Below are 27874 nucleotides of genomic sequence, written 5' to 3'. Positions count from 1 at the left end.
CACATGGAAGTTGATAGATAATGAGCTAGCTAGTCACCTTTGTCACTGAGTAATGTAGGATTCTTTCTCAGTGAAAGTTCTTGGAGAATTGTGGTCTTCTGAAACATGAGACAGCTGTCCATTAAGCTGTATATCTGTAGCCTAATTTCTCTTAAGACCATTCTTGCTTAAGTCAGACTAACTTCCTTTAGTTCACTTACCCTGGTGTGTTCTTTTCTTTTCAATCCCTGACATATGTTGTTTCTATTTTTGAGTCATTCTCTTGAGTGACCCTACACTCTAATGCGCCATCATTTGTTACTGCAAGGTCTGTTCATTCCTTTAGCTTTCACTTATGTATTATTACTCTCAATAAGCTTTTCCTGACTCCCTCTAGGATTATTTTGTCTCCTGTTTTCCTTTAGCATTCTCTTTTTCACTGATTTACGTTGATTATAGTATATACTGCAACGCTATATATATATGTATGTGTATATATATGTATGTATATATATATATTATTTATTTATCTATTTATTTATTTCTACTTCCTTCAAACTTCAAGTTCCATGAGAGCAGAAATAAGGTGGTCTTTTCATTAGTTTTATATTTTTACGTCCCAGGGTCTTCCATACAGGATGTATTAGTCTATATTCTGTTACTCTAAAGAACTATCTGAGATTAGGTAATGTATAACAAAAAAGGAAGTTTATTTAGTTCACAGTTTGGGAAGTTGAACATCCAAACAGTGAAATTCTGGTAAGGTCTCATATGGATGGCATCACAGTGAAAATGTATGTGAGAAGGAGAGATCACATGGCAAGACAGAAAGCCAGAGGGAGACTGGGACAGGATGATGCTTGCTAATTTATGATAACACTCTTGCAAGAACTAATCAGGATTCCACATGAACTATATAAATTCTTTCTGAGACCAGAGCTCTCAGTGACTTAATTATTTCCCCCTAAGCCTTCTTAAAAAGTTTCCACACTATCACCTAACACCATCACATGGAGAGGACCAAACTCCTAACACATGAACACTTGGTGGACACACTCAAACTAAAGCACAGGGTTTCATTAAAAATTCATTAATGAGTTAGTGAAAGAGTAATTATACACATAATACACAAATAAAGGATGGTTCTAGCCAGTGGTTTTAGTTGTCCTCAAGAAGTAATTATAGCGTTATGCTTCTCAAAATATGGTTCTAACGACATCTGTCAGAATAACCTTCCAGGTCTTTTTGACAAAATGTAGATTCCTGGCCAATAGCTGAGACTCAACAGAGCCATGCTGTGGAATGCATGATGTATATCAAGCTTCCGAGGTGGTTCTTGGGTGCTCTGAAGTTTGAGCATATCTCTGGTCATTTCAACAGAATTAATATTCTGATATAGGATTGGAATTCAGAAGCTTTATTTGAAAGTCAACATCTGCAGAATAGTGAAGAAAGTGGGATTGGACACTAAGATTTCTTTAGATCCTGCAGACCAGGATCTGGGGTTAAGGAGTCTAGGTCTCTAACCCCCTCATTGACCTGTAATTGGATGTGGACTGCCACTAGAAGGGGGCATGACCTTGTTTGAAGTGTTTTCTTCATCTGAAGGAAAGGCAGTTGGGGAAATAAATGCTTTGGATCAGAAGATGGTGGGGTGGGTCTGGGAAGCAAGTGCTGCATTACCCAGTTGTTATGTAAATGAGATGCACCTTGAAAGAAGTTAGAAAAATGTAGGAAAGAGAGTGAGCTGGCTAGAATGAGGAAGAGAAGAAAAGAGGAAGAAAAGGTTGTAGGTGGTAAAAAAAGAATTTACCTTTGCATCTGTATAACAATTATGATGTTCAGATATGCAAACCTTATTAGAAAGAACTACTCCTTCTAATCATGGTCAGTGTAGTAAGGAAACAAAATAAGATTGACATAGGAAATGAGTAAGTGAATGATGCACATTAGTTCTAGAAGGCTCTGAGAAGGTGAACAGTTATTAGCCAGAGTGGTGCTCAGGAGGTGTGCAAAAGGTAAAATACAGACACTATGGATTTACTTTACTGCCTACAAAGTTTTGTACCTAAAAGTAGAATGATTTTACTTATATTTAGTAGGCATTAACTCTGAATGAGTATAGGGTAAAAAATATATTAAAGATTCTGTCAGTTGCTTTGTAGTTATCTTAACACAGTTATTTTTTTCCCCCTAGATGCCTGAAATGTGCAGATGCCCCCTGTCAGAAGAGCTGTCCAACTCATCTGGATATTAAATCATTCATCACAAGTATTGCAAACAAGGTAAATTCAGATTTATTGTAGTACAATAAATTAATAACAGCATTTGATCTTTATCTTTTTTATTACATTGGTCAAATCACAAAACAGTAAATTTTGTTGTAACATTAAAATATGATACCTATAACCACTTGCAAATATGGCACACTTTATTAATTAAGCTCTTCCAAGTTGTGATTTACTTGCTATGAAAATGCTATTTGTTGCTTTTTGACTTAAAAATAGTTGAAATTAATGGGCTTTAAAAAATTTTTAAATATATTTCTTTTTAGTTGTAGGTGGATACAATACCTTTATGTATGTATGTATGTATGTATGTATGTATGTATGTATGTATGTATTTATTTATATGTGGTGCTGAGTGTCTAACTCAGAGCCTCACACATGCGAGGCATGTACTCTATTCTTGAGCCACAACCCCAGCCCTTACGTGCTTTTTTCATGCAAGGCATTTATTGAATAGATTTTAGTTTAAGCTTCCAGAATGCTTACAGATAGGAATTGTCATTGATTATCAAAACAAATTTCAAACTTGTAAAACATCTTTATTTTAAAATGTGCTTTTGTATTAAATTGGCATACTAAGGTACATTAAGGGATGGACTTTTTCCTTTTACTGAAATTCAGTTAATTTGTTTAAGATTTGGGATAATTAATAGAGACAGAGTTGAAACTAAAAAGAAAAAAAAAATAAGGAAATAGGCTTTTATAATCAGTAATAGAATAAAAGAGATTTTAATCTCTCTATCTTTTTAAGTCAATGGAAGGCTGAGCCTGGTTTCTACTCACTGAGTGAATGGTTGATTGATTAAATAATTAATAGTACCTATTGTCTTTGTGAAAAGAGCACTGTGAGCTCTTGGCCAACTGTCTTATCCTTTAACTAATGAGCAAATGCTGAAGAAAGTCTCCCTAAAGTTAACAGCTATTCCTTTTACAAGGATAACCACTAATATTCTAAATGTCAGTAAAGGTCCACAAAGTCCTTCTTCAACAACTAGGTACCTTCTTAGATATAAAGATCATTTCTTTATATATCAATTATTTATAACAAATATTTTAGGAGGGGGAAATGATAGAAAAATTTATATGGCTAGGATTCCAAAAGAATTGATAGTTATTACTTAGGTGTTGGGGCATGACATTAATCTGCAGGGTCACACTTATTAGGATTTGACATCTGGGTTGAATTTTTAGATGAATCCTTAATATTAACCCTGGGAAAATTTCTTACTTCTTTATTTTCAATTATGATGGAATTATGAAGTAGTGTATATACTGAATAATTATATATAAAAGTGTCTAATGTAGTAATTACTTAAGAATTATTTTGTTGACATAGAATCAGTAATTTCTCTGTTAAGTCAATATGTAAATACTATAGAAGTGATTTCCATTTTTGTTGTTGATGTTATTTATTGAACACCTCCTAATTGCCAAGCATAGTGCTGGCCTCTAGGTAACAAGGAGTCCTCCCTGTGACTCTTTTTAGAAGTTTATAAAAGTTAAGACACACACTTTAAACAACAATAACAACAACACTAAATTACTTCTTATAATTCAAGGTGGATGGTGATGCAATCCATGCAACCCAGGAAAAGTATTTAGCATGTGGAAATGCTAGATTGTAAATGAATTCCTAACTGGTTTGAGGAAATGTAATAAATCAGCATTGGTAGAACAGGACCTAGATTACATGAGAAAGAATGGTGGGAAAGAGACAAAACAATTGGATAGGATTATATTGTGAAATATTTGAGCAACCTGCTCAACATATCAGACTTAGTCCTATAAATAGCAGGAAATCATAAGTTTTCTATTTTTGGTTTATAATTTAGAAGATGCATTCTGGGATGAGATAGATCTCTTTTATAAACTTCAGGTGTCCCAAATATTCATCATCACAGACTTATGTATGAAAACAAATCATTTTTTGTGAAATATATATGAAATCTTACTCTATAACCATCTTATTAGAAAAGGAGTGAAGAAAAATATCCAAAGTTTGAGGCATAAAATGTTTTGACTAAAAATATTTCCAAGTTAACTGTCCTGATATCAGACCTGGTGTTGTGAGAATTATGGTGGATCTTTGAAGATCGTGCTAACCAAATTTTCCCTAGATATTTGAAAAATCAGTTACCTTATGATGAATTATTTGCTTTACTTATTCAAGATCTATACAAACTTATAGGACAAGTAACAAAGAGGGAATAATGATATTCTTTGAAGAGTTTTTGAAATGTTTAAACAAGATCAGAACCATGTCTATTTTAGGAAAACCTCTTTTCATTTCATTAATTTGTCCACATTCTTTACTACCTAATGAAGCATTGTGCTTAGGTATTTATTTAAACAGATTTCCATATGAATATAAGAGATTTGAAGATATTTAATTGAAAATATAATCTTTTGTCAGGCATTTAAGAAACTATTGTAAGTACTGTTTTGTTGGAGAATCACCAGAGCAATCATAAAAGGTCAAAGATTCTTGTTCTTTGAAGCCTGCAGCTTTTTGGATATTTACTGGCTGTGTACAGTGGAGGCTGTCCCACACTGCTCTGCCAGTGGACCTCAGCACAGGGGGTGTTCTTTTCAGGGTAAGAGGGTAATTGAATCGCCTGACTCAATGAGCCTTGCTCCTCTTTGAGAAAAGGATGTCACTTGTGTTGTATTGTGTTAGGCTTCTGTGATTCAGTGGCGTTTAGGCCAATACTTCCATTCTTTATTTTCTTACAAACTGGATTACAGCTCCAGTTTCGAAAGGTACACTCAATTCTATTGTGCCTCCTCAGTCAGTTTTTCTCTGTTTCTTTTGTGCAGACTGTTGTTTGTAATTGTATCTCTCAATTGGAAGTACATGCTTCAGATTCATCAAACTGTGAATACTGGGCTATAGTCTTGATAGTTTTCCTTTTAAGAAACACTATTTTATATATAAACACATGAGGTCAATCTATATATGTAGTGGGGAAAAAATGTCTGTTTTTAAGCATTCTTGATATTCATGGTCCTTTATTTAATACTAGTGATAAGTTCTTTTTTTTTTAGAAAAACTATTATATTAAATTAGAAAACATTGGTTTTTCCACTAATGTGTACTCAGATTTGTGTGACTCTTATATAGACATAAATTTACTAGTAAATTTTAGAGAAAATCCAACTTAAATGGATTTTAATTCAATGTAAAATAAAAAGCTCTTTGTTCTAATAGATTCTTAATGAAAGTAAATGGAAACCAGGACAACAAAATCTCACCAGCAGAATTAAGAAATAGTACTGATAATAATAAGTATTTCTCTAAAAAAAGTGATCTTCAAAAAAATGTGTGCACATATGTGATCCATGTATATCACAAGTGTGAGAAAGCAGAAAAAAAATTTATTTTGAAAAATATGGTACATTCTTTTAGATTTACTCTTGAATTTCAGTGGTTAAGCGGTTTATACTCTTACAAAACAAAATGTTGACCACTTCCAGAATTGTCTAAAAGGATAGCTGTAATTATATTACTTCCTTGCTCAATAAACTTTGGTTGGCTCCTCAGTGCCTGGAAATAAATGTCTGAAGACATAATCTATTGTGTAAACTGTTTGGACTTTTTTGAATTTATATCAGAAACTTAAGAGCAGATGATAATATATTAGGAAGTTTATAGTTCATCACCCAGAAATCTTCTAAAATATAAATATTTTAGACATATAAAACAAAAAGTAGTTATAAGATTTCAAGTTTCCTTTGGTACACAAGGCCAGTTTTCTTGTATGTATCTCTAAAATGTAGAGCATCTCTATCCATTTCAAGAGGACTGACAGAAGTCTAACAACCTATATACTGAGAGAGGGAGCTTAAGAACAAAACTTTTTAAAAAACTGTTAGATTCTTCCAGGGTACACAGCTTGTAACCTGAAGAATCTAATGAACCCTATGGTTTAAATCAGTGGCTCTAAATTTGTGTGCCAATTTCCATTACAGATGAGCTATCAGGTATTTAGTATGTTAGGAATTTATGTCATTTAGCGTTTTAATCTGGAAGTGGGTCTCTGGCATCACATACTTGGAATTATTTTTTACATTTCAAAGGATACTGTTTTGTGCACATTAATTCTATTCCTTTTGCAACTTGAGGAGAGTATTAATGTTTTAGTTAATCAATGGAGGATTAGCTTTATTGTTTATTATTATTCACATTTTTTCAAATTTTTATGTTTTTTGGTTTCAATCTTGGAATTTCCATGTGGAAGCCATTTATATTTGCTTAGAATACTTAATTTTTTTCTTAAGAGAGGGTGTGTTGTTACCAAACTGCTCTAGTTTTTGTTGCTGAAACTGTTTTTCCTTAAATTTGAAAATAACTTAATCTATAGAATTCAGTTAGCAGTTATTCTTTCATCTCATGGAAGAAAACTATTCTTCCAGTGTCTTCTGTCATCCTTTGATGTGCTTGGAAGGTGAACAGAAGTCTAATCTCTGCTCATTTAAGGGCAGTATTTTTAAAGAAAAATTATTTTGAAAATCTTTTTGTTTTTGGTGATCAACAGTGTTACAATGATTTATCTAAGTCTAAATTTCATTTTATTTATCCTAGTTATTTATCCTAGTTTTATGGATTATTGAATATGTGGGTTGATGTCTTTCATCTTTTTGGGGAAAATTTCTCATTCCTTCCCACTTTGATCTTTATGGAAATCTTATTAGATATAAATTTAAATATTACTTTTTTCTTTGTGACTTAGCTTATCTGTCAATCATTCATCTAGATCACTTCCTTCATTTTTGTTTTGAGCTATACTAATTCTTCAGTGGTTTACAATTTTGTTAAATGGTCCACTGAGTTTTGAGATTCTGCTGTATTTTGTATTTAAATTGTTCTTTCTTATATTTATTTTTAATCTGGACTTTTGTTTTTTCAAACTACCACTTTTCAAAATACATAAAATTACTTATGTTTAGACTCTATAATTTTACCACAAAGAGTTCCCATGAGGCTCCTTAAACAGCCGATGTTGTTCCTGGCTACACTCATCATTTTGCCTTTGTATGTTTAACATTTTTTGTTGTTTTGTTGTTGTTTACTCATCTTATTTGAAACTCTCTATTAAATTCTTTAAGAACTGTGACAAATGTGTATTTCTTTAGACAAGACTTGTATTTGCTTCTGTCAGACAGTAGCTTTACTATAAATTTCCTGAAACCATATAAACTAAATTACTTGCTTGCTGTTGTATTAATCAGCCAGATTTGGGAATTAAAGCAAAAATATAATAGAGGACTGGATTATTATGAATTTGTGAAGATGTTTTTCCCCTCTTTGCTCAGTTCCAAATTTAAGACAGGAAGGTTTCTTTACAAATTCAGGTAATAGGGTACTATGTTTATTTTATCTTTTGGTGTTGGAGGTTTATGCAGTCCTGACTTTATGGTGAAGTTTTATATTGGACTCAAACTTTGGGTGACTTTACAACTTTGGGTTTTAAGAGGCCCTGAGAATGGAAGCTTGTGTTCACCAGCTTTTGGAAATATCATTGAGATGATTTTAGTTGTTTCTCTGGCATACTTGTCATCTTCAGTCCGTGGACATGCCTACTTAAGGGCTCATTTGAGATTTTTTTTAAATACTGTACTTATAATTTTAATTTTAAAATTAGCAAATAACAGGTTCTCAATGGAAAAGTACAAAATTACTAAAGAATAATTGAGTAGTCTACCTCAATTTTTACAAGTATAGAATGTGGAAGTTTCTACAAAATACTGTAATAGTGATTGTAAAGGTATATGGAAGAAAGAAAATTTTTAAAAAGCAAAAAGCAAAAAACAAAACACAAAAACAAATACAAAGATTTCCCATATCAAATATTGATACTCAAGATAAAGCTAATATAATACAAACACTGTAGTGTTGGTACAGAGTACACAGATCTGGGAAAGGTGAAAGTCTATAAATGAAATGAAGTAAATTTGAGTACATAATGTATAATGAAGAGAATGTATATGTGAGTTTAGTGGAAATGAATGGTGTTTAAATAAGTTACTCTAATAATTTTGACTTTTAAAAACTTGATAATCAGGTCATCATCTTAAGTACACATCAGTTTGTCTATATTACCCAACTATATACATATAAACATAAAGTATTTAAGATTTTAAATATTAGAAGCTTTAGTCATGTAAGAGAGCAAGCTTTATTAGATAAATTTTAAAAAGTATTTTAAAATGAAAACCAGACTTGAAACCACCTGAAGAATTATTTTCCATGTTTGTTTTAGACCAAGTGTTGTCATCCCTTTTAATTAGAGTTACTGAAAATTTGTATGATACATTTAAGATAACTATCAGCAAACATTATAAGATTATAGAAGAAGTAATGTAAGTGCTTAATAACCATATTAAGGCTGTCCTACATCCATATTAGACAAAAAATGTAAATCAAAGGATGAAATATGTTTTAGTCAGCTTTTTTGCTGCTCTGACCAAAAGATCTGAGAAGAATAAATTTAAGGATGAGAAGTTTATTTGGGGCTTACAGTTTCAGAGGTCTTATTCTGTAGGTGGCTGACTTCACTCCTTGGGACCTGAGGTGAGGCAGAACATCATGGCCGAAGAATGTGGCAGAGGAAAGTGGTCAGAATATCACAACATAGAGGCAAAGAGAGACCAAGCTCAATTCACAAAATATATAACAAAGACATGCCCCCCCGCCAATGACTTGCCTTCCAATGTATTAAATAACTGATTAGGTTAAGGCTCTCATAACTCAATTTCCACCTATAGACCTTCTTGCATTGTCTCACACATGAGTTTTTGGGACTATGTAATATTTAAACATAACAAGGTATCAGTTTTCTCTCATCAGATAGTTTAAGATAAAAAAATTTAATGACATCCTATGCTGTTCAGCAGGAATGAAACAAAACTCTCTTAAAATGAATATATGCTTGAAAATTATGAAGTTATGAAAAAATAGACTTATCAACAATGGTTTTATTATGTATTCTGCCTAAAGAAATAGAAACACTGATACATAAATGGGCATATGTACAAAGATGTTACCTGAAGCAATTGTGGCCTCATTTGAAGTAGCAAAAAAACTGACAATAATTCCAGTATGAGGTGAATATATTAAGCCATGTTTATATTAAGGAATGTTATGAGGCTGTTCTTAAAACTGTATTGTATTTTTTTACTAGAAGGGATTTCCTATTACGTTGAAAAAGACAAGTTGCATAGTAATATGAATAGTATGATGCAATTTTTAGGGAAAAAAATCTCTGTATAATTAATAATGATATCACAATTTACATTTTGTTTCCTGATTGATTCATTTTGGGGTAGGGAGAAGTGAAGTTATATTTTCCTCATGAATACCAATATTATTTTACTTCTTACAGTGAACATATATATTTTATAATGAAAATAATGTTTAAATTAAATGGTAAAATAAAATTAAGCAGAGAGGTTTCAAAGTAATATATGGCAGACCCTACTTTTTACTATGTTATGAAGAGAGAAAGATCCAGTTATTTTTTCCCAAATGGCTAATAGTTTTAAAGGTTTAAAAGTTGCTATAAACATTTGTTAATATATAAAAGTTTTTAACACATTTCCACACTAATCTACTTATGCCACTTATGTACTAATTATTTGAGTATCTTTCCAATTCTCTTGTTCTGTCCATCTGTATGAAAGAGGACTAAGCTGTTTTAATTACTATGCTATGTAATTTATTTTATTATTGGCTATAACCATCATCAATATTAAGTATATTTTCATAATAGTGTAGCTTTTCTCTACATATAAAACTAACTTTATAAACTGAAACTCTATAGTTATTATTGAGCACTATGTTCAGACCATAATACAATACTAATTTCAAATTACTAATGCAAATGTAAATGCATCTTGCCTAATTAATCAGTTGATGCAATTATTAACTGAATTTCTAGAATCCAGTCTTTAATTTTAATATATAACTTCTTATTATTGAATGTGGTAAATTGTACAATACTAAATTTACTACTGTGAAAGATAATGGCCTTGGATATTATTTTCAAAATGTCATGTCTTAATTAATGTGCTGAACAAGATAGATGGATGTAACATTGTCTATTGAATCATTCATGCTTATGTGTTTTGTTTGGTAATATATGTCTTTGATATTTTAGAAGGTTAAATTTTTACTTTTAATCATAGTTGATATAATGGTCACTGCTTTTTTTCAAATTTGTTTCAGTTGCCATATGTGGTTGTTTGAACCTGAAAAGGCTTAGCAAGTCTTAGTTGATTGTAAATTACAAAATGTAAGCAATATGGAATTGGAAAGTAATGTCCACATAAGGGAGAAAGTATTTTCTTTTTATGTCTTAAGTCAATTTTATATGAAAGAAGTAATACCATATTGTTTATTTAAATTATTTTGAAAATAGGCTAATGATATATAATATGTACATAGGTAAGTTAAATTGAAAATGTAACTTTTTCTTTAATATCTCAAGACCAAGAATAATCTGTATAAAAACATATGTCCAACATATATACATATAAACACATTAGATATTTTTCCAATATTAATAAGTAATATTAATAAAATATTAATAAGTAATCAATGTAATAGAATCTAGACCAAAAGATTTTTAATCTGGCTAATCATCTCACTGTATGTAAAGGAAATTTGAAATCCAGCAAGGCTAATTATCCCAGATTATATAGCTGTTTGAAAGTGTAAGTGGATATTCCAGAATTCTTATCCACTGTGCTTTTGTCAGTTACACTATCTACATGAATAAAGTATATATGCTTTCAAATTAATTTTAAATAATGTATTTTTATCAACAAAACTCTAAAAATATTACTAACATCTGGAGTGTTAGGTCTAACATTATTATCTAAAGTGTAACGCAGTGCACTTCATGTTTAAGAAACTTGAGTATTTTGAAAACCAATTTGGTAAATTAAAGAATTTTAACTAAATTATTACAATCAATACTAATTATATTTTTGAAAGTAGTAATAGATTTAAACTAATGGACTTTGAGAAGATACTCTATTGCAATATCTATTTGTATCTGTGTAATATAATAACACCATGCAGTATATATCACAGCATTCTGTTAATTAAGAAAATTCTCATATTCTTAGCAATAAAGAGCAAACCCTCAAGAAATATGCTGTTTTTTATCACAAAAAAATCATGGTGTGAAATTACAGTCAATAATGGCATAAATAACCAAGTAATCAAGTATATATATATGTGATTATTAAAAAATCTTTACATGTATATTTGGATAGGAGAGTTTTTGAGGAATGTATTCCTATCCATTAATTATCACTGTATGTATGTGTATGTATGTATGTGTGTGTGTGTATATATGGCGTAGATATGTATATATATATATATTTGTGTATTCTGTATATGTATGATATTCATTAATAAATGAGTTTACCTTTTTAAATGTTTGAGGTGAGAATATTTGAGCAATTTTTACCTTTAGTGTATAATTTTGCTATTACATGTATTTGTTATTGAAGACAAAGTGTTTTAATTAATCTGAATCTTTATTTTTATAACAATTTTTAACAGACCAAGAAAACCAACAATGACACCAAACTACAGTTTTTCTCTTTGTTATCAAACATTACAAACAGTGTATTTAAAATTAAATCAGAAATGAAATTATTCTCAGTTATTTGATGAATAGTTAGTAGCATCTGTGGGCAGCTTTATTCTTTTGTATAATATCAATTAAGAGGTAGACATACATAAAATATAATAATATATTTGGATACTCAACTCCTACTGCAAAACCTTGGAAATCAAATGCACTATTAATATGTAGTATGTGTTTGTGTGTGTATCTGTTCTAGCAAAAAGAATCATATTTGAGCCATAATTCTGGTTCTTTATGAAGATATACTATTTAATTGGTTGAAGTGAAAAATAACCCCAGTGAAAAATTAATCTTTGAATATAATAGAGAAATACTTTTTGTTTTGAGGGAGGCCTTACAGCAGATTGAACTCAGGGACATTTGACCACTGAGCCACATCCCTAGCCCTAGCCCTCTTTTGTATTTTATTAGAGACAGGGTCTTACTGGGTTGCTTAGTGCCTCACTAAATTGCTGAGAATGGCTTTGAACTCACATCTTCCTGCCTTGGCCTCCGAGCTGCTAGGATTATAGATGTGTACCACCAACCCAGCCTCAACATTTTTAATGTAAGATGAATAAGGAATTGGCAATGTTAATCTCACTTCACCTTTCAATAATTTCTCAAGACATTCTCCATTGCTTGTCAAGTTGTGAAGCATTTATAAATGATATTTATAGAATTCTAAACAAAATTTTTTCCTTAGTTCTAATGATCATTAACTCTGACATCTTCGTTTATATGTTTGAATTGGTCTTTAGATGCAGAAAACTACCCTGTCTCCTTGTTGTCAATTAATTAAATCATGAGCTAAGGTAAATCACAAAGATCCTGTCATACATTAAATAAACTAATCTTGTAACCTCTTATTTCCATATTCATGTTTCTTTTTAACCCATTGGGAATTAAAACCTTATAATGTCTTTAAAGTTTTTATAAAAACTATTGAATTTTATTTTTATTATTTTCTCTGGGTAAAAGGTGCTTTTACATTTTCACAACTTAGGTTTAAATTATTGGCTTTAATAGGTCATTCAAAAACTATGAGACATATTATACTCTTTCCATCTTATACTAGTAGATCATTGAGTACATGGTCATCAGTACTGTTTCTAGTATCTGTCCTTCCTATGTACAGGCAAGCATCATAAATTATACATGATCTCTGACCTTAATAAAATAAAGACAGTAATAAAATACACATCAGAAAAATGGAAGACCATCACGAATATACAAACACATTGATCAAAAGGCTGTCATACAGATGAAGAACATTCAGGCATTATTCTTCTAATTTGAAAATGGCTCAAATATTGGTAATGTTTTTTGTTGTTATTCTTTGAGTAATGGTAATGAAGTTTGAAAAGGATGAATTTGGAGACAATACTAATTTTTATGCATATGTAGTGCTTGTCAAATTATATCTAACATATTTGATAATTAATGATTGAGTATATCTACACACATACACTAGGTTGTTTTGAGTAACTCTTGGGGAATATTGTAACTTCTCAAGTCCATTACACAGAGAAGGGGAATGGGAAAATAGAAGTAGAAGTAATATTTATATATTATAAAGTATTATATCCCAATTTTAAGATCTTCAAATCATTTCTTTTTTTATAGCCTAGTAAATTAATGATTCCATTTCTCTCTGTACTTTCTGCTATTATTTACATTTCTGCCTTTCTTATTCTGAATAATTCCTAACATAAGCTCCCTTATATTAAAGTCTTAAACTCATAGGAGTAACATTTGAATAAATCCCTTTTTAGGGAGAGAACTTCTAAGGGGGAGGTTAGAGTAGTGACTTATGTCCATTAAATTTGCTGTGCTACATAATAAAATCAGCGTCATTGTACCAGTTTCAAAGAAAGAAGTAATGTAATTAAGATTAATGAAGAAGGCATTTGAATCTGCATTTCTCAACTGGTAAAACTGAGGGTTATAGATATCACCTTTCCTTTCACCCATCATATTGTTTTGTTGTGCCTGATGGGGACTCAAATATAGGAGTATGTAACTCCAAAGCCTGTGCGTGTAGTGTACATACAATGTAAGTGTGTGTGTGTGTGTGTGTGTGTGTGTGTGTGTGTGTGTGGTTTTTTCCAGAACAAGAAAAAAATTATTTTCTATCATAGTAATATAGTAGTTTTCTTACACATTTTGGTTCAATTGAGATCAGTTAAACTAAATTCATAGCTCTAAACATCTAATTATATTGTTTAAAATGTACTAAAATTTAGTATATGTAAGATATAAAAACAGGATTTTTTTTTTAGAATAAAGCTAGCCAAGTCTATTCCTCTGTTCTCATTTGTTTCGATGTGATTGTGAGTATTATGAGGGCAGACATTTCTGTGTATTCTCTTCATGTTGTTATCTCCAGTCACCTTTGCCAGATATCTGAATTCTCATGGGTTGTACATTGCGAGTGGTGACAGCTTGAGAGAGAGAGTGCTCTCTGTGCCTCTGTTTTCTGTGTGTGCTGCTAAAGACATTTTTATATTCCATTAATGTACACCAGTAGGCTCATCATTAGATAGCTCAAGCCAGAAATATAAGTAATGTTAATTCTCCCTTCTCACACATGCAAACTTACTGAAGTTTAGCCCGTATATTTTTTAAATGCAACAGATTGGAGTTTATCTTGGAAGGGTGCTTCCATCTGTGAAAACTGTCCCTGGAAGAAGGAAGAACACTTTAAAATAAATCCACCAGCTGTATTGATAATCTTGTAGTGATATGAAGGCCTGAATATGATAGGACTATTTGTTAAATTGGTTATACCATATGACAGGGGAGCTGGCTCCTGAGGTTTTCGTTTCTGATAATGACTTTAAAAATCATTAAATTGTAGAGGAATGACACTAATGTAGTTTCAAGCTATAATTTTGAAATAAAAAGCAAAGAATAAAAGTTATTTTAAAATTAACTCACCTAAATTGCATGTGTGATGCCAAAAACATGCTTTACGAATATTAAGGACTCATCAAAAATTCAATACCTGCCAAATATGACTAAAGTAATGGGCTTGTAAATATTCAATGCTTATACTTTTGTGTTGATTTATAAACAACTACCATTTCAAAAATCACCTTTCTTTCTTATATTTGTATTAAAAGAAGACATGAAAGTTTCACATTTTTTTACCTATAGTGACTTTATGCCCTAAAGATCAGATGTTTACCTTGCATCCCTCTTAACATAGACCTGTACATTTTTCTTCCCACAATGGAACACTCAAATACTTGTGACTGATTGAATGGCATGAAGAAACCAGTTGAAGTGCTGTGTATTTTCTAGAAGGAGACTACTGGGGTGTCTATAAAGTACCCTTGTCGATTTAAATTTTCTAGCCTTTACTTTTAAAAAGGTTGAAGAGCTCACAGAATAGAAGTAAGCCTCTTGTGTAGAAGGAGGACTCAAGAAATTGTACCACTTGCTATGAGAGAGAATTGATATTGATCTTGTTCTCTATGGGAAGAGTTGAGGAGGCCTTTCCCTTCTAAAAGGTTTCTGAATGTCTTCAACTCTGAGTACCCAGATCTCTAAACAATGGAGTTGCCTACATATCTTCAGTTATCTGAGAGAGTGCATTGCCAAGGTGACCTCTGAATTCTTGTTGATTGTTGGCCCAACCCAGTTTCAAACCCAGGCTTCTGTTTTCTGTGATTCATGCTGATACTTCCCTTTTTCTAGACATCCTTATGCTATCTTCCCTACATGCTTTCTCTTTCCAGTTCCTTTCACAGTGAGACTCTTCACATTCTCTCTTTAGTAATATCCTATTTAATCCCTTAATACTAGAACCCTTTTTAAAAAAAATCTTCAATTAAAAACCCTTAGGTTGGTGGTCAGTCTTCACCATAATTTGGTATAAACACAGTTTTCTAGTCTTCTATTCATTTTTGCCTGTGTAAATGAATGTTTCTAACCACGTCACCAAATGATTATAGCAATTCCTTCTTGGAATTTTCTTGAATATTTACTCCTACCAATTCAGATGTTATTCTGTCTCATCTTTTTAGTCCTATTCCACCCAGAGTGATTTTGATTGTCATTCATTTTAAGCTGATGCTGAATACCGTAATCTGAATGTTTCCTTCTGTGATGCTGAAACATTGCCAAACCAGAGAGCAGATATTTGCTTTTTATCTTGTTTAATGTCCATTATACATTTGACTTAAAAGAAAATCCTATAAATCATTATTATCTTTTAAAATATAAAATCTTCTTGCAAATTTTGTTTTGGTGCAAGAGCTCCATTTGTCTTCATGAGAATGTTGAAGAATTATTGGGCAATTTCATAGCTGATGACATGTAGTGGTATATTAGACTTTAGTAGTTTGACAGCTATAGCAAATCATGAACCATAAGTTATAACTTTAAATATTTTGTTTGTTGCATTTATGCAATATATATCTCTTTTTCTTCTAGTATTATCATTTGATGTGTAATTTTGAAACTAAAATCAAGACTCATGAAACAATCAGTGTTCTTATGGAAAGATGCTTAGATGTTTAATTGGATTATATTATTTCTAATATATCTATCTATATATTTAATTTTTTGTGTGTATTACAAGGGTACTTCTAATTAGGCAATATGATTTTTATGTTAATCAATCCTGTCAGAATTCCTAAAATGTCAAGTAAGAGAAGGAAAGAACACTGACCAAAGACTAGGATTATCACTAGCAGTGATTAACTGCACAGTTGCAGTTACTAAGTGATGTGATTAATTGGCTTAGGCAGCACCTAGGTTGTCTGCTTAGGAGCAGACTAATTAATTTTAAAAATTAGTAATTGTTCTTCTTGGCCATTACTGAGTAAAATAATCCAAAATCATCAATTAGGCCAAGGAGATGACTCTATCCTCCTTTTATCATACTAAATAATTGTTTGAATACAAGGGACACCAAAGTACTACTTAATTTTCCAGGAAAAAGAACAATTGGCTGACTCTGCTATGTAATATTACCTGAAAGTTCAGACTGCAAATTTACTTGTTAACTCATAGATTTATATCCAGTACAGATGCAATTATTTTTGTTTAGAAGAAAAAATTCCTCTGAAGTTATGTGTCATTGTCCATTTTTGTATATAATCTAGTAATCTTAACCAAATATTTATGTATTAAATTGTCTAAATAATTCCTGTTACCTCAAATGCACTTTAGGAAATATAACAAATTGACATAAAAGCCACATATCCCATATTTGTTTATGTAAATTAGTTTAATTTTGGTGAAGTCAAGTATTTTTGCAGAATTGTAACAATTATTACAGTCAATCTGAGAATATTTTTTATCATTTCAAAAAGAGACCCTATACATTATCAGTCTTTCTCCATTTTCTGTTAGACTCCCAAGTCCTAGGAAACCACTAATCTGCTCTCTTTGCTATAGTTTTTTTCTATTGGACAATTTATAAAAATGGAATCCCATAAAATGTGGTCTGTTATGAATAATTCCTTTCACTTAGCATAATCTTTTCAAGATTCATCCATGTTACATATCATTAATTCATTAAAGCATGTATCATTCCTAAATTATGTTTCCTTCAATCAGCAATATATAAAGATTCCAATTTCCCTCTATTCCTATCACTGCCAAAAGTTTTTATTGTTTGCCTTTTCAATAATAGCCATCCAAATGGGTGAGAAGAGTTATTTCATTTTGGCTTTGATTTGCATTTCTTTGATGGCTAATGACTATGAGCATCTTTTCTTGTGCTTGTTGGCCAGATATGTAGTTTAGAAAAATATTCCCTGATCCCTTGCCCATTTTCAATTAGATTACTTTTCTTTTTTTTTTAATAGTTTTTTTTAGTAGTTAGACACAATACCTTAATTTTATTTATTTATTTTTATGTGGTTCTGAGGATTGAACCCAGCACCTTGTACATGGTAGGCAAGCACTCTACCACTAAGCAACAGCCCCAGCCCAAAATTACTTTTCTTTTTATTATTGAGCTGTGAATGTTAGTATGTTCTATATAAAAATCCATTATTATATTATATATGATTTGTTAATATTTTGTCCTATTTTGTAGATCCTGTTTTCACTTGCTTGATAGTGCCCTTTTAAATACAAAAGTTTTTGAGGGTTAGGGAAATAGCTCAGTTGGTAGAGTACTTGCCTATCATGCACAAAACCCTGGCTTTTATCCCCAGCACCACCAAAAAACAAAAACGACTACTACAAAAGTTTTTAATTTAGATAAAATTCAATTTTGTTGCTGTTTTTTGATGTTATATCTAAGAAACCATTGCCTAATTCAATGCCATGAAAATGCACTAACAGAATATTTAGTTCAGAATAACAGTTCTATTTTTTAAAATAGATTCCAGCATTCCAATGATATTTTCATATTTTCTTCCATTTTATCTTTTCTTAAATATGTATCAAATTTAGTTTGAATCTCTTTTTTTTAAACTTTATTTATAACCCATTTCTCCTTATTGTTATCTTTAGATTATCAAATATCTGTGTTTTTTTTTTGCATCTATGAAGTTTCATTTAAGTACTCCATAGCTTATATAAAGAGAGATGGTTTGGGATAAGATGAAATAAAGGTCTTCCTAAATGCTGAAAGTACTAAGTCAACAAATAGTGAACATATTGATGTTTTTATTATTATCATCAATGTTTGTGTTTATTTTTTTATTGGTTGTTCAAAACATTACAAAGCTCATGACATATCATCTTCCATACATTTGATTCAAGTGGGTTATGAACTCCCATTTTTTACCCCAGATACAAGTTGCAGAATCACATTGGTTACACATCCACATTTTTACATAATACCATATTAATGACTGTTGTATTTTGCTACCTTTCCTATCCCCTACTATCCCCCCCATCCCCTTCCCTCTCATTTTCCCTCTCTACCCCATCTGCTGTTGTTTAATTCTCTCCCTTGTTTTTTCCCCTTTCCCCTCACAAACTCTTATATGTAATTTTGTGTAACAATGAGGGTCTCCTTCCATTTCCATACAGTTTCCCTTCTCTCTCCCTTTCTCCCACCCCACTCGTCTCTGTTTAATGTTAGTCTTTTCCTCATGCTCTTCTTCCGTGTTCTGATCTTAGTTGCTCTCTTTATAGCAAAGAAGACATTTGGCATTTGTTTTTTAAGGATTGGCTAGCTTCACTTAGCATTATCTGCTCTAATGCCATCCATTTCCCTGCAAAATCCATGATTTTGTCATTTTTTAGTGCTGTGTAATACTCCATTGTGTATAATGCCCCAGTTTTTTAATCCATTCATCTATTGAAGGGCATCTAGGTTGATTCCAAAGTCTAGCTATTGCGAATTGTGCTGCTATGATCATTGAAGTTGCAGTATCCCTATACTATGCTCTTTTATTACCAAGTATTTGTGTTTGTGTTTGAGAGTTTCCGTTTGTTTCTTTGTAGAAGTAATGTGTATATTCTCAAAGATCTTTAAAATTATGTTAAAACAAGTGAAAAGTAATTTGTATTGATACCACCATGTTAAATACATTCTACCCACTGTTTTCTTAAAATATTTTTTGTAGTATTTTTTGATTTACAGAAAAATTTTAACAGTGGTACAGAGAGTTCCCCTCTTCACCTGCAATAATCTTCATTATTAACCTCTTACATTAGTATGGTACATTTATTACAGTAGATGAGACAATATTAACTAAAATTCCTGGCTCGTTCAAATTTTCTGAATTTTTAACCTGATATTCTTTAGTTGATCTAGTATCATTTCTAAGATATCACATTACATTATTTTTTATGTGCCTTAGGTTCCTCTTGACTATTATAGTTCTATTGTAGTTTCTCAAACTTTTCCTTTTTTTTTTAAACAAACTTCATAATTTTTGAATGGGTCAGGCCCAGTGTTTGCTTATGATTAGAGGAAAAATACTTCCAGGTATTCAGTTCATTATATGTTCTTTATTCAGGATATAATAATGTGATTGTCAAATTTATGAACAAATTAGGTTCTAAATATTATTAATATGCGAGAAGTATTCTAAGCTATTCTATAATAGTAAAATGTGGGGAAAGGCATGATGAAAAGATGAACTTGTGGAAGTCTAGGAGTCCATATAAAATATGCTACATCTGCGTCTTTGATTAATGAGAAGATTTTAAAGGTTGTTAATCAGCACAGAGTGTCATCAAATACAGTAAGTTTCCCTAGACAAGCCATGCAATGGGAAGGGAGAGAGAGCTCTGTTTTTAATATAGTTACATGGATGAGGATCTTTTTATACATTGTTGTTTTAAAAGTTAGATTTTAAGCTTATTCAAGCAATGCTACCTGACTTAAATTTATTAAAAGTGAAAATAAGAATTAAGGGCAAGATATAGTTAAATAGCTTATGAGTAAAATGTTTTACAGATGTTTATTTTTTAAATTTCATTATTCTAAAATTCATTATGGTTTTATCAATAGTCTATGTAATAGATATTCCTATGTTTCAGGCACTCTGTTAGTTGTTCATTTATGGCTCCTGATGGTAAATAATATTATAATATACATCTTACCTACATCTTGACATCTTGATCTTCAATCCAGTTACCTAACAGAGGAGATGTTTGTCATGTTTGATATTTAAGGTACATTGTTACATAATAACTTTTATTTTATTTTATTTTGCAGAATTATTATGGAGCTGCCAAGATGATATTTTCTGACAACCCACTTGGTCTTACTTGTGGAATGGTATGTCCTACTTCGGATCTTTGTGTAGGAGGATGCAATTTGTATGCCACTGAAGAAGGACCAATTAATATTGGTGGACTCCAGCAGTTTGCTACTGAGGTATGTAAGAGGTGCATGTGGTTCTAGCTGCCCTACCACCAAACATACGTTTAATCTTTGGTGTTTTCTGATACTCAGAATTTTTATTGTGATGCACAAACCTAAAGATAAATGATTTTGTAACAAGCAATGATTTTATTCAACAATTTGGTTATAATAATGAAAGTTTACAAAACCATATGCCAAATTTGTTGCAATCCCAGTAGGTTATTAAAATGCTTTGTAAGTGTATAAAATAGATGATATAAAATAGAACTTACTCATGTAAGTGTAGCAAGGAGACCCTGTTATGAAAAGGCTGTCTCCCTTAATCAATTCTTTCCCCTAAAATGCTCTCTGATCTTATAGATTGGAAGCAGACCTGTTATTTAAATAAATATTTACAAGGAAACAAAACTAAGGATTTTTTTCCCTGATATTTTTGCCATAAACTTTGGTCCTGGGTTTCTCTTTTATGACTCCTTTGTAAATTACTGATTGTCTGGTGCTTCCTTATACTCTCTGGGGTCTCCTGTCTTGAGTCAACTAACAATTCCCATGTATCATTTAAATGATCAGCTTATATAGGTTTACAGTAAGATTTTATAATCTTAAGGGATTAGTTAGCTAGAAGACTGAATTAAACATGTGCCTACACTAGAGTTTTAGTTAATGACTTACTGTTTTGGTCAACTTAAACACAAAATATTCTTTGCATTAGACCCTTTCCTATAATATGTCTGAAGCTTAAGTCTCACTTTGCTTTCAGTAATAAATCAGTGTTATTTCCTCCCTGCTTTCTGACAGGTTAATTCTATGGAAAGCTCATGGGAATAACAAAATAGAAATAATTTGAGGTTGTGAGTTGTTGCAATAAATTCTTGGATATAATTTCTTTTCTTACCAAATTCAAAACTGCATTAGGCTTACGTGACCTGTGCAAGGTATAATCTTTATAACCTGAGTAAATCCTTACTTGATGGACTACATTCACTTGAATTGCTCCCTATCTTCCTTTAAGGACCTATTGTCTCTTCATTAAACCAGAGCATACTTTCACAGGATGCAGTAAATGAACGGCCACATGATATGTATGTGAGCTAACACGTTTTGTTTCAAAACAAAACAAGTTAAAGTGATATATATATTAGTCAGTATTCTGGACATGAGAAAGAGAAAAGATAGAGAGAAGGAGAGAGAGAAGAGACAGAGAGAAGGAGAGAGAGAAGAGAAACACCATTACTTTGAGAATTTTCACTTGGTTTTAATGAGCTTTTGTTACTCCTTCCTAAAGCAGTCTGTTTATTTGAAGGCCTGTATAAGAGCTTCAAAGATATCCTCTCCACTGTACAGAATTCATCAGAAACGGAGTAAGATTGACTATGTGGCCACACTTAGGACTTTCCATAAGTAGTACCTAATGAAGAGAGTTAAACATAGATTAGGATGGCACTAAATGCATGTTCATTGAATCAAGAACTTTAGAAAAGAATTTATTGTCCTATTTCATTCCAATTATACTTTGTACTTTTGATATAACTTTACTTTCAATATCAGATAATAAATAAATGTATCCCTAGAGGAACTACATATAAGTTTTCCATTATCATTTTTTTAAAATGCTAGCCAGTAAGGAGTAGCTGTTTTAGAGAGTCCTGTATTTTCTAGGTCAGTGTGAGTTTTACTTAAATTTACCTGACTGCCAAAGCTGTTATAAAGATAAGAAAAATATGAACAACCAGAAAATTCATAAAAAAATATAAAGCGAAAAATATAATTATAAGTCAGACTTCTGACATGAGTAGTTTAGGTTGACATATAACACATGCTAATAATTTTATGTTGTGATTTTTTGATAAAATAGTGATTGATTTTTGACCTTTAAAGAAATATGAATCTATATTTCAACCAAATTAAGCAAAGGTTAGGAAAGCAGACTAAAATATAAAATATTTTTAAAATTGTTTTTCCTATAACTTATACGTTATTTTTTAAAATATCAACTCTGTAGTCTGCCATTATTGGTTAGATCCATACCTTATACTGCTCCATTTGAACATGAACATGTGATTGGGAGGTATTGTAGTGGAAAAGATTAAATTGCACAAACGATAGCCTTCAGTAGAATCAGAGGCCAGATGCTTTCCTCCCGTCCTCCTGTCCTGTACTTTCACTGCTTTTTGCTATTCCCACATCTGCAGAATGATGACTGTGACCATGCTTTACATGCTTTTGTTTGCTTTTGCAATGAAGGACAGATTCTGATTCTGTAAGAGGCAGATTCTGATTCTGTAAGTTTGTCCTAGTAGCAATATTGTAATCCTGTAACAGTACAGCTTCAGTAAAATAACATAGAAATAATAGTTTGGTTTGTGGTTTTAATCTGATGATGGTTTTTTAATTTGTCTGCACAGATACAACTGTTAAAATTTTTATCTTGTAAAGCATTTTAGTATTCAATAGAATTTTAAAGAAATTATATCTTCATTATATTTAATAGACCAACTAGATTCTCATTGCCTCTCAAATTTAATTAATGAATTGTAGGAAAGGGAGAAAGAAATTAGGATGAACTTTTTATCTATTGCCTAAAGTTTGGAAAAATGATTTTAACTAGAAAACTAGATGCACATCAAACCAGTTCACTTCTACTGATATTAGAGATTTATAGAGGCATTCATAAAAATGAAAATTAAAATTCCAAACTTCTAGTGTTTAACTAATTTTAAAATGAATTATGTCCAGAAAATTGGTACTTAAAATTAGTACCTCAGTTTTAGCATTTTAGGAATCTATAAAATTTGGAAATTGGTATCTGAATGTAGTATGTTTTGAATAAAGTTTCTATGAGATTTTTTCTAATACCAAATATACTATCTAGTGTGATATATACTTGTTGGCATTGTATATTTATGTAGTTATAATATTTTAGTTAATAATGGAAGGGATAAATGAAATTACAGATTCAATCAGCTGACTCATTGACAAAAGTTATTTTTAAAATTTTTCTTTAATAGTAACTCTTAGCAGGTTTTTAAAATACCACCTCTGTTAGTCAAATTTGCATTTTTGTGACCATAATACCCAAGAAGAACAACTTAGAGGAGGGAAAGGATATTTTGGCTCATGATTTCAGATATTTCCTCCGTAGAAACTTTCTTGATTAACAAAAAATCAAGGAGTTGTGAGGTATGTGATAGGGCCTACTGTGACTCTGAATTGGAAAATCTGGGTCTATGTTCATGCCTGTTACCACTGACTAGTAACATTTTCAAAGACTGTGAAATAATGAGAAAAAAAATCCTAAGCACTAGGTTCATATTCTAGATCTTCCTCTTAAAATATAGAAGTTTTGGAAGTTAATTAATTATATGGAGCCTCCTTCTACTCTCATATAAATGGGAGATAACAACATTTACTTGAAGGATGATTTTGAGGATTTGTCAAGCACTAAATAAAGCACTTAACATTGTGACCAAGAGTTTGTTTAATGTCAACTATAATTTTTAAATAGTTTGATTCTTTGTTTTATTATGTCCCAAACAAAAAAAATATTATCAAATTTACAAACTTTTTGGGGTGCTTATGTACAGTTTGAAGTGAGATACCACAAAATTGTGTGGAAAAGCTATGCAGCTATGCACAAATGCTAACTGGACATGAATCACATCTGTGATTAGGGTGCTATATTTCACTTCATATTTTCCCCTTGTCTGATAGTTTCATCTATACTAATAAGATCTAATAATTTTCAAAATCAAGTGAAAAAATTAATGAAAATTGAGTTATTAGCCCAATATTACCAATTTAAATGTGTATGTTTTCTTAAATTTACCATGAAATTTAAGTTTTTCTATTTCATGAGCAACTACAATATTTCTTGGCTCCTGTAGTTTTTTGTTTGGTCAGTGGTTTAGTCAGCTTTTTCACTGCTGTGATGAAAGGACCCGACCAGAACAATTGTAGAGAGGAAAGGTTTGTTTAGGGGCTCACAGTTTCAGAGGTCTCAATACATAGATAGAAGGCTCTATTTCTTGAGGCTCAAGGTAAGGCAGGACATCATGGTTGAAGAGTGTGGCAGAGGGAAGCAGCTTATATGCTGATAAGGAAGCAGAGAGAGATTCTGCTTACCAGATACAAATATACACCCATTGCCATGCCCCCAACAAACCACTTCCTCCAGCCTCATCCCACCTGCCTCCAGTTACCCCTCAATTAATCCCATCAGGGATTAATTCACTGGTTAGGTTAAGGCTGCAACCTAATCATTTCTCTTCCAAACTTTCTTGCATTGTCTTACATGTCAGCTTTTGGAAGACTCACATCTAAACCATAACAGTTAGTTTATTTTGTTTTGTAAAATAATTTTTTTATTCTTAAACATTGATGCTAACTAGACATAAGTTACATCAGTATCAGCCAACTTTTTATCTGAGTGACCAAAATATGTGACAAGAACAACTTGGAGGACTAAATAGTCATTAATGATAATCAAAAGACTCAACTGATAAGAAATAATTTTATCTTAATGAAACATAATTAATATTATAATCAGTCTTTAAATTAACAAGAAATATTCATTGAAATAAGATGAAACTATACAACATTGAGTTTATTATGAAAAAGTTAATTAGAAATATTGGCTGCAAGGAAAATCACAATGGAAAAGTTATATTTTGCTAAGTGTAGTTGCATACCTCTGCTCTCAGCTATTTGAGGCAAGAGGATCACAAGATCAGAACAGCCTCAGCAATTTAACAAGGTCATGTTTCAAAACAAAACAAAACAAACAAACCAAAACCAAAAAAAAAAAAAAAAAGGACTAGGGGTGTAGCTCAGTGGTACATTGTACCCCTGGGTTCTCTTACTAATACTAGGTAGAAAAAAAGCGGGGTGGGGGGCAAGTGAGTAGAACAAAAGTTAAAATTTGGACTTAAAAAAAGAAGAAAAGAAAAGATCTGATAAGTTTAACCCGAACACATTAAGGATACAAAGAGATGAGCCCTTAAGTACAGATGTTAAGATACTTGAAAGACTCAGATATACATTAAAAAAATTTTTTTTCCTAAAGCAGAAAGAGGTTGGCAGAGAAGCAGCCTTAGAGAAGTTCAGGTAGGTGAGTTTTGGAAAGGAAGGAAAGACTTAAGTGCTTTTTCTGAACACATACTTATTGTAATGTTATGAAATAATTAAGATAAAAGGGGAGTCAAAGTTTCCAGAAAAAGAAAAGGGATTATTTTAAAAACAAAGGACTATTAGTGAGCCCAGATTTCCCATCAGCATTAACAGATGTCAGTGACTAAAAGAACGATATATTTAAAGGTCTAAGATAAGGAATTTTATTTCTTCTTTAACAGTAAAGACATTAGTAATGATATTTTTAGTCATTTTATATCTAAGGTAATTTAACATTCACCTTCTGTAAAGTCCTACTAAGGGTTATTCTTTAGGATGAAGGAAACAAACCTGGAAGAGAAAGCAGAAATATAAGCCAAGAAACCATCAAAATGTGGTGGTGAATATAATTAAATATTGGCTACAAACTAGTAACAACTTACTTTGAGGTTTTAAATTAAGATGGAAATAAAATTTTAATATTGACAAGAAATTTGTTTGGGAAAAGGAAAATAAGTAATGATAAAAGAAAAAATCTCTTTAAAGATGTAACATTCATAAGTTTATATACAAATTATATCATAGCCTTATGCCAAAGTAATAAGGTTTATTTGAATAAAGTTTATTAGATAGACTTAAGAAATATATAAAATTTCCTGGACCTGATTTATACAGGGTGAATGCATCCTTTTATGTATTCATTTATCAAAACTGAACACGTATTGGGTCAGAAACAGTTGCTGATAAATGTGTATTATATTCAAATCAGTAGAAACAGACTCCTTTTTTCTGTTAACCTGTTTAAGTTAGAAATCAAATATAGGAATATTATTAAAATAAAAACAGCAGCAACAAAATTATGTTTAGAAATTTTAAAATGTTTGTAAATGACTTATGTGTCAAAGAGTATATCACAATAGAAATTATGCAGTATTTAGATAAGCCGTTTTTGTTTGTGGTACAAGAATTGAACCTGGGGTTTGTGAGTATGATTCGAAAGTGCTCATACATGAAGCTATATCCCTAACCCTAGATACAAAGTATTTAGATGTGACTGACAACTTCCAATGATCAACTGTGGGATGTAGCCAGCCCTGCCTCCCCTCCACTCTACTCTTTTTTCTTCCCCTCCTCTACCTTACCCTTTCTTCCTCTCCCTTTTCTCCCCTCCCCTCAACTCCCTTTCTTTCATTTTCACACATTGAATTTAAACCCAGGACATTGCAGGTGCTAGACAGCTACTTTACCACTGAGCTGCATCCCCAGCCTCAGAGCCACTCATTTTTTCACATGAAAATTTATGGTGCTCATCAGCAAAGAAGAAAGATTATATATAAATGATTTGTGTTCATCTGAGGTAACTAGAAAGACAGCCAACAGAGAAAGAGAAGAGGGATAAAATATAATTTTTAAAATAAAAGTGAAAAATAGAGCTAAAAGCTAAAGTAATATATTAATATTTTGATAACTGAATATTTGCCACAACATGAATTTTTCCTCATTTCTAATATATAGGAATAACAGTTCCCACTTTTGTTGTCCATTTTGTAATTGTTGTAAAGAATTGCTTGTCAGGAAGTCTAAGTATGTTTCTTTTGAAAGGGTGCATGCATTGAATAGTGTCTACTCAATATTTGCTTTGACTTCTTTTCCAAAAGAAAGCAGGTTACAAGGAAAATTACAAAGAAGCCTCTACTAGAAGCATATAATTTAAAGTAGCTTACTTTTGGATGCACAAATAGCAATCTTTCTTCATTCAAGCATTCAAAAGATAACCAGACCATCATCCTACCAATTAAATAATCCAAAAAACCAAAACCAGCAAAAAGAAATGGTATTTTTATGAAGATTTCTTTTATACCTACACAGATGAAATAACTTTTTTAAAGAATTACCAGAAATTATTTTATTCTATAATGAAATCAAGTTTAATATATGCCAAAAGATAAGCCTCTTAGGAGGTATGCGGAATGCAGTTCCTTTTACAATTTATCTTTTAGCTAGTGGAGATGTTCTGAAATTTCCCAGAATATTGTATGATGAGGATTTCACTATAGTTTATTCTGCTATTG

At 31.3% G+C, this 27874-nt stretch overlaps 1 protein-coding gene across 1 annotated transcript in view; it reads left to right on the top strand.

The window, feature by feature from the left end:
• The window catches only part of Dpyd (dihydropyrimidine dehydrogenase), a 778600-nt gene that overhangs the window by 172604 nt on the left and 578122 nt on the right, over positions 1-27874 (top strand). The window contains exons 4-5 of the mRNA XM_078026796.1: positions 2177-2264; positions 20547-20708. Of these exons, the coding sequence (XP_077882922.1) occupies positions 2177-2264; positions 20547-20708 (250 nt within the window). The remainder of the gene's footprint in view (positions 1-2176; positions 2265-20546; positions 20709-27874) is intronic.

This window comes from Ictidomys tridecemlineatus, chromosome 11 (assembly GCF_052094955.1).
Source record: "Ictidomys tridecemlineatus isolate mIctTri1 chromosome 11, mIctTri1.hap1, whole genome shotgun sequence".
Classification (NCBI taxonomy): domain Eukaryota; kingdom Metazoa; phylum Chordata; class Mammalia; order Rodentia; family Sciuridae; genus Ictidomys; species Ictidomys tridecemlineatus.
This window is presented reverse-complemented; position numbering and strand designations above follow the sequence as displayed.